The following is a 13,466-nucleotide window of genomic DNA, read 5'->3' as shown; positions in this document are numbered from 1 at the left end:
TTTCATTCTGTGAGTTTTCCTCCACTTCTCTTTTTGTTATTTATTGAAGAAATTATATCATTTGTCCTTAGAATTTTCTATAATCTGACTTTAGCTATTTGCAGCCTCATGATGCAGTTTAATAAATTCCTCTATTTTGCACCTCTCTCATCCTTATTTCCTATAAACAGAGCATGAGATATAGGGTCTTGATAAGATTTTCTTTTTTTTTTTTTTTTGGCAAGACCACTTCACATTACTTCCTATTGTATCATCTTCAAGAGGCATATACTATCTGGTTGTCCCACTGTTACTGACATTAAAATTGATCAATTCATTCAGGTATATCAGTATGATCCATCCATAATAAAGTTCCATCCATAACAAAAGTTCCCTTTAACTTTTGTTCAAATTGATTCCTTTGGCACCCATTAATGATTGATGCCATGTTCCATTATTTCACTAGGGCTAGCACAATTATTCTTTTTCTTTTTTTTCATAGCTTCCATGTACAATATCTGTAATTCTCCTGTAAAGAATTCCCTTTCATCAATTATTGGGTCACCTTGAAATACAATTTATATAGGAAAGGCAGGAAAATGCTAATCTTTCCCCTCTCTCCCCAATGAGTTGGTGACCTAGCAAACTCTAAAGATGACCAATGAGGGGTTTTTTTTAGTATTGTTATGAATTTAAATTTTATGACACACAAACATACACATATATATTTCCATGTATACAATTATGTGCTTCAGTATATTACAGTCCTTACTTGTTTTGTTGCTCAAACCATCTTCTTTTTGCCAGAAGATCCCCTTCAAAGTTGGCTTCTCTGATAATTTTAAACTCTGTTCATTTTTCATTTCATTTGATAAAGCCAATTAAGCAAACAGAGCCAGCAACAGAATAAAGTGTAATATTTACCTAATGATTCTCTAAATTTTCACATAAGTAATTCTAAGTGTACCCTCAAATCCCCAGAGTCTGAAGAACATTCTGTTTTAAATAATTTACCCAACAGTAAAATTCATGCTCTAAGAGGATGTACTATATTTACCCTGTGATTTCATATACCCTATAATCATAAGATTATATTTCCCCCAGTCCTATGATATTATGATTTAAGAAGCTATTAGGAGCCTTCCTCAACATCAAATCAAATAATTATGACCAACATTGCCCTCCTTCTTCAGTTGGTAACATTTTCAAATATTTCCCACTCTATTGACTGTCTTTAGCCTACGAAATTGCTCAAATCTCTTTCTGATAACAAACAAGAAACAAAACTTTCCCCCAACTCTTGACCTGGCATTTATCTCGAGTATAGTCTCATCTCCTTCTTTCTCTTCTCAGCTAAGACTCTTGATGTCTCCATATCTTCCCTTACCAGTTCACTCAACAATTCATTCCAATGAAAAGTAATCTGATGACTATCAGTGATATACTCCACATTGCCAGTTCAGTTGAACTTTTTTTTTTTAATTTTTATAAGTCCTCTTGGATGAATTTACATTACTGATTACTTACTCCCTGTTCAAGACTCTTTGGCTTTTAGGCCACTCTCTCCTTAAATGTTAGTGCTCCCCTAGCCTCTGACCTCAGCAACATCTTCTTCCTAAACTCTCTCTTGGGGTAATCTCTTTATTTTCATAGTTTCAAATATAATCATTTTACTTAATGAGCTGTACTCCATGTGGTGCAGTCTCCCACTCTACTTGCAAAACTGCCCCATGAGCTTTTTTTGATGAAATCTCAGGAAAGAGCTAGAACTTCTCCAATTCCTCTGTCATAAGAACAAGCTTGTATCAGTCATTATAATTTTCAGGCCATCTAATGTTATATCACAATCTAAAACTTCACTTAAATGAAAGCTTCTCCCTACCTTCTCCCAGCTTAAGTCTGTGATGTAAGATTATCTGCTGAATATATTCCATTTAATTGTTGTAGTGACTTCTGTCCTTTTTGTCTCTCAGGCATTTCTTTTGTCATCTCCCCTCATTCTAGTATGAGAAGCTTCTTTCTTATGGGAGAGCTCATCACATGTGATTTGAGTGGGGCGGACTGCCTCCCCCCCATGCTAGGAGAGTCAGCCCAGGCCTAACCAATCAGAGTACCTCACCTCTCATCACTGATTTGTTGAGAGATAGAGCTGATGAGAGCTAAGCTGACTGGAGGCCCTCCCAGATATTTGCTGCTAGAATTATCCACTAGGGCTAGTTAGCTGGTAGGATGAGTCTGTAGACTAGTAGCCATTTTGCTCACCACAAAGACTGACAGAAAAAGAGCCCTCCATATCAGCTGAGCCTCTGTTCTGAGGATTTTCTAGTGAATTCATTTGAGATATATTTTACAATTTCCCTAGAAAAAGGCATGACAGATGTCCTATAGTTAATTTAAAATCCTGAAGCATGTCCAAATGAATTATTTTTTTCTTCCCCTTCTACTTCCATTTCTTCTATATCTACCAATTCCCATATTTTCTAGTCAAAAAACCTGGCACTTAACTCTTTCCTTGTCCCCTTCATACAACAAATCTTAGTCCTATCTGTTACCCTGCCTAAATATCTCAAGAGCTCTTCCTTTTATTTCTCTACATGCCCTAGTCCAAGCCCACATCTTCCACTTGTCAAACACTTACAATAGCCTCCTTTTATGATTTTTCTTTTCTGCTCTTACCTGACTAAATCTGTTCACTCACCAGAGAAGTCAGGGCAAAACACAAATCTGGTCTTCTACTTCCCATTTGAAAACATCTCACATTTGGCAAATGGTTTCTAAGATAAAGTCCAATCTCTTCATGAACCAACAAAGCCTTCCAAGGCCATGTTTTGCCTGCCTCTTGTCTCCCACCTCCTTCCATCAATTTCAATTGGGCAATATCAAACTTGTCATTCCCTTTCAACACCAATTACATGGTTCCTGCTCCCTCTGCCCAGAATGCCTCTCTTTTACTGTTTTTCACCTCTGCAAGGTCCTTAGTTCTTCCAGAAAGTGGTCTTAAGCTCCTAGACAAGGACAAGTGCCCCCCACTTATGATCCCGTAATAGCAAGTAAGTCGCTTTTTCCATATTCTATCAAAATCCTTTCATCTGTTTTCCTGATTGTAAGCAACGTGAGTATGGGGACTGTTTCTTACTCATTTTTAAATCCCCAGTGCCTGGCATTCAATATATGCTTTTTGGACAAAATTACCACAATTTTTTTATTTTGTCAAACTGTCTGAAAAGTCACAATTAGATATATTTGGGGGCATCAGATATTCTTGGTAAAATGTAAAATCCACATTGCCTATTAAATTTCATAGTTTAAAATGAATCAATTTGCTTAGAGTTATTTTTATTATAAAACTCCATTGATATGGGTCCTTAAGAGAATAGATTTGGAAGGATTTTTTAAAGAATTCAATCTGTAGAGTTAGAGTTCCCAAGGTAGAATTCTGATTCTGCTATGGATAAGCATGTGACTTTGGCAAATTATTACCTAGACTCTCTAGGCCTATTTTCTTACCTGTAAAATGAGAATTGTTTTATGTATTTCATAGTGCTGTTTTAAAGATTAAGTGATACAAGAAATACAAGTCTCTCTTGCATTGCCTATATGGCACATATAAATATTCAATCCCAAGTAGCTGGCATCATTATTATTAATAAAGGCAGGTCTGGAAGGATGCCACATGTGGGGAAGGACACTGGGTGGGGCTGGGAAAGGCAACATCCCAACCTTGAAACTTTGCTTATGGCAAGCTCAGTTCAAAGCACAGTCTGGTTCAAAGACCAGACTGCTCTATGTTCACAAGGGGTATGAAATTTGGGGATCTTGTCATAGGTATTTCTCAGTCACTGCCACACACACCCCACTTCTTATCTCTAGCCAACATGTCATCTGCCCACTGGAGAGAGAACTTGGAGTAAGTCAGAAGAAAAAGTAGGTATTGCCTGTCAACTGGATGGTGATATGCAGTTCACAAAGCTTCTTCATATTAATGATCTCACCTAACTCCACCACAAACCACGTGTTGGCATTTTTGTCCCTGTTTTACAGATGATGAAACAAGGTCCAGAAAAGTTTAAATGACCGATTCCAGGTCATCAAACTAAGAAGTAGCTGGGTTAGGATTCAAATGTAGGCCTTCCGATTCCTAGTCTAGAGCCTTTTCTGACACATAGTAAACAGAGATCAGGCAAAAGGGGGCATAAAAAAGGGATGAGAAAGTTTGGCAGGAGGGAAGGTCATAGGATGAAAAAGAACTATCTGGCAAGGACAAAATCAGTAGGGCTGCCATCCATCCTAAGCAGCAGAGAGAGGATAAATATGTTTTTGGGCAATGATGGCCTTATGAGCAGGTGAAAAGAGGGAGATATGAATTATGATGACACAGTTATGGAATTTTTTACAAGGAAAATCATTTATCTGGAAAGTTTTGAAAAAATAATTGACTCCCCATTTTACAGATGGAAAAGTCCAGACCGAGGAGATACCTACCCAGCCTTCAATCTCATGTCATTAATGGGAGAGCCAGTCTAAAGACCAACCATGACTTACTGGTATGGATATATTAAAATCTTGAAGTGCTTTTATTTTTTAAAAAATAGCTTTATGGGGGAGAGGTGGGGGATGCCTGGCTGGGTCAATTCGAAGAGCCCGCGACTCTTGATCTTTGGGTCATGAGTTTGAGCCCCACGTTGGGTATAGAGATTACTTAAAAAAAAAAAACCAAAAAAAAATAGAAATAAAAAGTTCTTTAGGGTATAATTTATATACCATAAACTTCACACATAATTGCTCAAAATGTTGAGTAAATTTATACACTTGGGTAACCATCATCACAATCCAGTTTTAGAACACTTCTATCACCCACCCCCCTAAAAAATAAAACACTGAAATACTTCAGTAGTGGTTAGTAAATAGCCACTTCCCTCAAACCCCCAATCAATCCTTCAATCCTCTGAATCACCCCAGATCTTTCTATAATCTAATTTCAGATACCTGGTCCACCGGGTAGGGAATATCCAGGCTCCTGCCCCAGCATTGAGCAGCTTCTGTTCTGCAGGGTTGGAACCTTTGCCACACCTGTGCCACATCTGTTGTAAAGTAACTTCAATATCACCCCTGGGAAGGATGAAGGCAAGCATATAACTCCTCTGGTTCCCAATCTGGAGCTTTTCACACAGGACCCTGCTTTTCAGAAACATAGGAAAATACACAAGTGAACAAAAGAAAGCAAGTGCTATGAAATTATATCTACATAAAGGATAAACTGGTTTTGAAAGGTCAAGAGATTGAGCTGCTATCTATCATGACAGTTACCTCTTCAGTAGAGGTGTTCTTACCTTGAAGTTTATACACGTCGGCTATTGGATGAAGTTCTTCTGAAGGTCAGGTAACTCCCTGAAATACAAAATTTCACAGGTATGCGCATTTTTCTGTGGAGTGGGTCCATGGACAAAAAGGAAAAAAAAATAGGATAACTTGCTAAGAACATGTTTGATAAGAGGTTTAGGGGAGAAGCAAACAAGGAATGTACTCAAGGAATGTAGACATGGGGAAAAGAATTCTAGCTAGAGGGACAGGTAAAGGGGAGAAAGTGAAGACGAAGTTCTCTTGATTCACAATTTTGTTTACAAACCAAATATGTATGTGAATCAACTATTTTTGACATATAGAATAAGTCATACATATTAGGTCATACATATAAACCATTTGTTATTTTGCTAATTTTCTTTGTCCTTTATTAATAGATTTCACATGAAATGACTAGTTTGGGTTACACTTTTTTTAAAAGGAAACTTCATTTATTTTTATGTTTTATTTTTGAGAGAGAGCAAGAGTGAGCATGGGCAGGGGAGAGGAGCAGAGGCTCAGCATGGAGCCCAACACAGGGCTTGATCCCATGACCCTCTGATCATGACATGAGCTGAAATCAAGAGTCAGACGCTTAACCGCCTGAGCCACCCAGGGTTATGCTTATTTTAAATTATCACTCGGGGACGCCTGGGTGGCTCAGGCAGTTAAGCATCCAACTTTGACTCAGGTCATGATCTCATGGCTTGTGAGTTTGAGCCCTGTGAGTTCGAGCCCTGTGAGTACGAGCCCCACGTAGGGCTCTGTGCTGACAGCTCAGAGCCTGGAGCCTGCTTCAGATTCTGTCTCCTGCTCTCTCTGCCCCTCCCCTGCTCATGATCTGTCTCTCTCTGTCTCTCAATAATAAAGAAATGTTAAAAAAAAATTATCTTAAAGTATCACTCTAAATTGTGAATATGGAATTTTTGCTACTTTATTAAATCCCATCTGTAGCTCAACTGGATTACACTAGCATTTTAAAATTGTTAACTAAGGCCCCCAGTATGTCTATATAAATTGCAGTGAAGTCAAATTCATTCCTAACATATTTATAAACATGATTTTTTAACTCAAAATAGTACAGCATTCCCATTGCATTTTATCTTAGACTTTTTAAGATAGTATTTTGGATATATCATTTAAATTTTTGATTATCTCTAGTAGGTACGTGGAATTTGAAATCTGGAAGAAACCTTCAAGATTATGCAGCCAGACTTGCTCATTTTACTGATAAATAAGCCCAAAGAGATTAAGAGCCCTGACCAAGCTCACTAATGACAGAGGTAGGATAAGACTTTAAGCATTGGATTCATAGCTTGGTGTCTTTTCCAACATCCAATTAACAAGCTAATGATTACTGAACTAACTACATTTCTTTGATGAGATCAGGCAGTAGGAGACTACGAACAAACCATCTGTGGAGACACAGACTCAAGTGAAAACTTCTCAGTTCTACCTCTTCACACTCCAACAAGCATATTCTCACAGGACTTCTCCAAAGTCTCCAGTTTAGTGCATCACTAAAACTCAAACATTCATAAATCAGATTATATTATCAATATTGCAGTATTTGCCCAGTGATCACTTTGTAGGTTCTTCAAGTTACTAGACTCTGGTTTCCCATATTTCCTCCCTTTTTCTGCCAGAAAGTCCAGCTGCTTTTAGTCCTCTGTATCACAGGCTCTGCCTTTGCCTTGGTAGGTAAGACCTCAGGCACATACATAGCTTGTGTATGTCCTCTTTTCTTTTGTCTTCCAGGGAGGTGGAGGTGGGGGTAGTTTGTGAGATGAGGGAGAATCACCTCCTTGAACATGATGGTCATTTGTAATTGACGTGGAAATCAAAAATTATCAAATACGTTTTATGTTTAAATTTCTCCAGTTGTCTCAAAAATATCTTCTTTACAGTTGGTTTGAATCAGGATTCCAACAATGTTAAACATTTGCATTGGTTTAATACGCCTGTTGTATCTTTTATTGCAAATGGTGCCATTAAAAAGGTTCATTAAGGGTATGGGAAATCTTAATTTTATTATCGTTGAACTGTTTTCCAAAGGGATTGTACCCATTTCACTCCTATAGAGTTTATGAGAGCTTCACCTCCTCCTCCACTTTTGGTATTGTCAGACAGTTTGCCTTTTGCCTATCTGATACTAAGTCCCACACTGTAAAGAAATGATATGTGAGCCTAGTCTTCAAACACTGTATAATGAAATGTTTTCGATAAAGAGATTTCATGCTCCCTGGAAATACTATACACTTCACCCCATCTGAAAGTCATTGTTTTAGTTCCTGAGTACATCAGGATCTTTCTGTTACATATCAAAGAAAAAATGAAAAAGATAGTAAGCATATACTATTTAATATTTCCCAGGAAAGATATAGTTGGTACTGACTTATCGCTCCCATGAAGATCCTTTTTAACATACATATAACCCAAGGGACCAGATGTTGATTTTACTGTGAGGAGTGTTGTAAGGAATTCTGTAACTCCTTTTCTTATTAGTATGTCATGGCAGGTTGTTGGTTCTGCTGATGTCATAATGCTTTGTTTGTGGGGGTCATCCGATGTCACTTATACTTTACAAAGACTCAGCTTTTTAATAAAATTAACTCTTGGGGTGCCTGGGTGGCTCAGTTGGTTAAGTGCCAACTTCAGTTCAGGTTATGATTCCGTGGTTCCTGGGTTCAAACCCTGCATCGGGCTCTACGCTGACAGCTTGGAGCCCACTTCAGATCTTCTGTCTCCCTCTCTCTCTCTCCCCCTCCCCTGCTCATGCTCTCTCTCTCAAAAATAAACAAACATTAAAAAAAAAGCGCTAAATAAAATGAACTTTAGATGGTAAAACCTGACCTTCTGGAGAAATTTTCTGAGAACATAGGGATAAAGATTTCCAGAAGAAAATTTATCTGGAAAAGCTTTCCTCTTTCCTTGGGATATATGGGTTTTACTTACAAATGAAATGTTGACAACACAACTGAGCTGACACCAGATATGCTTCTGGATGATTCCTGGTTGCCAAGACCCTCCAAACATTCCTCAAGGACACAGTCATTTTGCACAACAAAGGGAAACCAGCCCATTTCTGGCAATAGGGTGGAATTCTAAGAGGAAAAAGCAAATCAATATAACTTCCTCTCCAGTGATGAAGAATGATTCATTTATATTATACTATAGAATAATCGGTCTTTTTAAAAGATCTTTTTCCTTTTTGAAAACACTTTAGAGAATTTCTCAGAGAACGTAATGATCTATTTTTAGGGGGAGAAGAATAACATCCTACATTGCTCTTATATTTAAAATCTTACAGAAATTTGCAAAAAGAGCCCAAGTTAATAAAATGATAGATTTTAAGCGTTTCTTCTGGTAAAGTAAAAGCATTCTATTCAATGTATCAGCCACCTAAATCTTTAAAAGAACATGAGGTACAAGCCTTTGGCTTCCATTTTCCTGTTAAAAACCAATGACATCTTCAGTCTTGGGATAGCTTTTAAAACTGTGGCTTCTGATAAATGTTGGCAGAACTGGTGCATTCCCAGAAAAAATTCTGAATGCTCAGCTTTCCCTATTCAAAAACATCCCTCGGTCAAATGACTACAAAACTGCCCACCATGAAACAAGCTGAAGAGAAGTCCGGATGTGCTACAAGCTGTAAGTGTAAATTATAAAGTGCACTGGCACATTATGTCTAGGATCAAATCTCTATAAACAAATGTGAATGCCCTAACAACCCTATCACTGATACACGTGAAGTTTAAAACTGAGGGGCTGGGGTAGTGAGGAGACAACAGCACACAAACAAAAGAAAAACTTCCCTTTTCAGGCAAGTTTCAGCTCCATCCTTGCCTTTAAAATACCAAAGTGCTGTTTTGCTCTCAATTCTTGTCCCACTGTACAAAGAAATCTGTGTCTCTATCCCCCAAATTAGGAATATGAGAAGCTTTCCAGACCGTAAAGACCAGAAAGCAGCCCCGCAGGTAACTGGCCCCAAGGGTGTGAAAGCGGGCATGGTGGTGTGGAAAGCCACGCGAAAGGAAAAAAAATCTGTAAACCCTACACCTGTGGTTGAAAACAAACAAACAAGAACACCCCACGGGACTGGACATCATCAAAATCTCGGGGTATAGAGAGAAAAAAACAACCACCATGGCGAGATCAGAACCAGAGCGGCGTTTCTTAGACGACCAGGTCAGCAGGTGAACTCGCCGGGCACGCCGGGGAGCTGGATGTGACTGAGTACCGACAGCGCCATTTACCGTGCTCTCGCCTGCCCCTCCCCCACGGAGGCCCAGCGCTCCAGCCAATCCCCTCCAGCCGTCCCCTTCCCATCGGAGGCCCCGCCCCCCGCGCCCAGGATGCTGGGCCCCCGCGGCGTGACGCGAGCACGGCAGCTCCGCCCCCTGCGTCTCTGGCCTCGCCGGCCTTGGGGGGATGGTTCCATCATGGCGTCAATGCAGGTGAGAGGAGTTTGCAGCATCTGGGCGGGCGAGGGAGCCGCCGAGAGAACGCAAGCGTTTTGTCAGGGGCGGCGTCTGGGACTCTGGGGCACCCGGGCGGGCTCGGGAGCGGCCCTGGTAGCCAGTCCTTTCCCAGCCTCAGGACGTTGGGGAGGGGTGAGAGAAGGCGAGAAGAAGGGCGGGGGAGGGGGGTCCTCGGTCGGTCGAAGCGGACACCAGCCGGCCGGGAAGTTGGGGGATAAAGAAGGCTAAGAAGGGGGGAAAGGGCGAAGTTTGGCGTTGGTTCGGCGACAGTGGTCTCGAAATCATCTGTCGTTCACACACACACACTGGCCTGTCCGCCCGCCGCAGGGATGCCTTCTTCGCGGTCCCCGGCCCAGCGGAAACAGCTGCTTTCGCCGTTGTCACTGGGGCAAGGGCGGCCCTGAGAGGGGCTGAGTGTGGGGTAGCTGAGAAGGCGGCTGGCTGCAAAGGCGCCTCGCGGCCTCTGCTCAGGCCTCCCACGCCCAGCTTCCCTGACTATTCGGTCCCTCGGCTCTCCTCTCTTTTGACTCTTAATCCTTTGCCCCGTGTATCTTCCTCTGTTAGCCTTCGCACTCTCAACGGGCATTAGTCCGGCAGCTCACTTTGTAGCTCTCCCCGAAGCTGCCCTTAGTCCATCAACATCATTTGCCGCCTAGTATGCAGTCTCCCCGAGATCTGAGTCACCAGCCCCCTTATACCTTCGGGATAGCTCGCCCTCAAAATTTTTTTTCTACGGTGCCCCACCCTTGTGATCGCGGTAAGGCTACAGCCCTTTGCCCTTCTTCCCCAGGTCTTCAGTGGAATCTTAGTTTGGCAGGAGGCGTTTATTAACCCGTGTCATAGCTACCTGAGTTAGCAGTTCATGGTTTTCTGGCTTTCCAACTTAATACATTCTTTTTTTCCCCAAGCCATGGAGTTTGGTGTTTTGTTTTGTTTTGTTTTGTTTTGTTTTCCAGGCAAAGATGGCAACCACAACTGCAGTTTTGTAAAGATTGACTGTGTTATCTATAGCTGCATTTAATTTTACAGATGAAGACTAGCTCTAATGAAAGTATATAGGAAGAGAAGGTAGAACTCTTGTTTGGAGTGTCAGCTGAGTGCTTTTTAGAGTTTTGACATCATCTTAAAGAGACTGACATTTTTCTCAGAAGGATTTAGTGCTTTTGTTTCTAGAAGAATAAGCAAATCTCCCTATCCCCCCCTCTGTTTTTTCTCTCCTTTCTAGGCAAGATCACTTTTTCTTCTCTTTTCTGCATCTTCCTCTTTTGTGGACATATTTGCTTCACATTTACTTCTGTGCTTTTTCTTATCTATTCCCTTTCAACTTATTTTCCGTGCGATATTTTTACTTTTGCTTCTCACTCTGGACTTTCCTTCAGAATAGAAAAATGTATATAACGTTCCTAGTTGAAGGGATGTCACAAAATGGTGCGGGGGAAAAAAACAAGAACAATTTGAGGAAACATTATACTTTACACCAACCTCCCCAGAGACGTTAGAGAAGTTTCGTCATTTGAGGCCAAAAAAGGAACTGTGGAACACTAGTTGAACAGTAGATAGGCTATATGACTAATTTAAGATTATTTGTATTAAGATTAAAAGTATTTGTTTTAAGACTAAAAATTAAGGTTAAATCCACAACACTTGTGAGATTGTATTTGATGGAGAATTATAGGGATAACTAATTGGTTAGATTTAGACTCCAGGGTTCTGGAAAAGGCAGATTTCAGTTTTTAAAAGAAAAAAGTACAGAACTGAGTCAGTACAGAAGTTAATGGTGATAATCTTGGATTTTACATGGCGACTTAAGCAATAGAAAAAAAAAATACTCGCCACTGCATTTTTCTGTGTCCCAAGTACTACCCCTGAGTATCTTATTACCCTTTATTCCTTAGTGTCTTCTGATTAGAGGAATGGAAAACTAAGGTTTCCTATTTTAGTTAAAATAAAACCTTTCCTTTTGTGTGTATTTTTGAAATACCTGATAAAGGTTTTCTGGTAGTAACTAGAAAAATAACTTTAATATAGATAAATCAAACTTCTGAAACACATTACTACTTTCAGTGTGTTTATTCTGTCTTTGGTGAACAAAATTTTTTCCTGACCATCTTAATAGCAAAAAAAGTTTTTTGTAAAGATTTTGTTTTTTTAAAGTAATCTCTACACCCAACGTGGGGCTCAAACTTAAAACCCCAAGATCATGAGTCACATGTTCTATGGACTGAACCAGCCAGGTACCCCTTAAATTTAACTCTTCAAGAAACTGAATATCATATAAAACTGCAACCAGATTATGAAATTTGTTTATTTACTTATCAATTATTTTTTAAGGGCCCACTGTGTCGGGTACTGATCAAGGTGCTGGAGATAAAGCAGACAAACCAAAGCAGATCAGGACCTCTGCCTTTGTGGATATAATAGTCTAGCTGAGGGAGACAGATAAGAACTAAATATTTAAGTTAATTGCATAGTATATTAGAAGGAAGGTGTTAGTGCTTTCGAAGGAAGTAAGGAAATGGATATTTTGAGGATTTCAGTTAGGAATCCTCAGCTTAGGAAAAAAAGATACTATACACAAATGCTGCTCTGACCATGTCTTACCTAAAAAGTTTTCAGATTTCTTTATCTTACCCATACCAGGATATTATTGCTGCTGAAGAGATTACGTAAGCTGTGAGAGGAACTGTGTCTTAAAAACATAAATACTCTACAAATGTAGGATTTGATTACTTGCTAAAATGAAATAAGTCTTTAGGATCAATAACATCAAGTAGACTTTGATTTTGTCATTGGAGAATATTTTGAAGTTGAGGTTTTAACTTCTTTACTGTACCCTATCAGTGCCTCCCAGCCTTTTCTCAGGTGGTGGCATACCCAGGAAATAATTTTTGAATCAGGTACTAAGCTGGATGAAATAGAACATTGGTGATGAGTATCATCACATCTGTACAGCTCTGTACATCTGGCACCTCTGTAATGCTGGAGGTGCTGTCCTCTATCATATTGATAGAGTTGTTCTTCAGTATACAGTGCAGAATTGTGGTTTTCAAACTTATTTGAGCCTTTGAGATGTTCTTTCTCATTTTTTTTTTCTTTCCAACTGTTTCTTCCTAGAACAAAGTCACATATTACCAGGATAATGGTTAGATTATGTTTTAAGAAAACATTCTTAGAGAATGGTGGGTTTCTGTCAGTACTTAACATTGGCAGGAGTTAGAGTAAAGAAATAGATCCACATTTAATTTTGATAGTTCTAGAAATGTTAAATTAGTCTTGCAGATTTTGTGCATTTTTTCTCTTACCTAATGGGGACTTATTTATTAACTGTTGATTTAGCTAGATGAAGGAGATGAAGATTTAGAAACAGGTGGATTTTGAATGGGTGCTTCTTTTCAGAGGATTTAGAAAGAATAAATTATTTTGGATTATTCACAACACTGCCCTGCTCTTTACTCAAGTATCTGGCTGTAGTAATTGAGAGGTAGAATATGGACTCTTACTGACATTTTTAGTAGTCACATTGCCTTGATGGACTCCATATAAGTATTTGTGATGTGAAGGGTTACAGCATAATCAAAGGTTAGAAAATTGACTCATCTTGGATCTTGAGGTTTACTGGGTACTGGGAACTTGGGGAGTATATATACCTAGAATTATAGTATCTGA

The 13,466-nt window shown here is 39.5% G+C and overlaps 1 protein-coding gene and 1 long non-coding RNA gene across 5 annotated transcripts in view; one reads left to right on the top strand and one right to left on the bottom strand.

Moving 5' to 3' along the window:
* LOC102899236 overlaps nt 1-9,618 on the bottom strand; it is a 61,509-nt gene extending 51,891 nt beyond the window's left edge. For all 4 annotated transcript variants that reach the window (XR_006592715.1, XR_891322.3, XR_006592714.1 and 1 more), the window contains exons 1-4: nt 9,465-9,618; nt 8,275-8,423; nt 5,310-5,367; nt 4,966-5,154 (exon numbers count right to left, since the gene is read on the bottom strand). This is a non-coding gene — a long non-coding RNA (uncharacterized LOC102899236). The remainder of the gene's footprint in view (nt 1-4,965; nt 5,155-5,309; nt 5,368-8,274; nt 8,424-9,464) is intronic.
* A 20-nt stretch (nt 9,619-9,638) lies between these two features.
* Nucleotides 9,639-13,466, top strand: part of UBE2W (ubiquitin conjugating enzyme E2 W) — a 73,827-nt gene continuing 69,999 nt past the window's right edge. Inside the window, exon 1 of the mRNA XM_003999895.6 lies at nt 9,639-9,776. Coding sequence (XP_003999944.5) covers nt 9,675-9,776 — 102 coding nt within the window. The 5' untranslated portion in view covers nt 9,639-9,674. The remainder of the gene's footprint in view (nt 9,777-13,466) is intronic.

Source organism: Felis catus, chromosome F2, assembly GCF_018350175.1.
Source record: "Felis catus isolate Fca126 chromosome F2, F.catus_Fca126_mat1.0, whole genome shotgun sequence".
Lineage (NCBI taxonomy): Eukaryota > Metazoa > Chordata > Mammalia > Carnivora > Felidae > Felis > Felis catus.
Note: the sequence above shows the minus strand (reverse complement) of the source record. Positions and strands in the feature narration are given on the sequence as shown.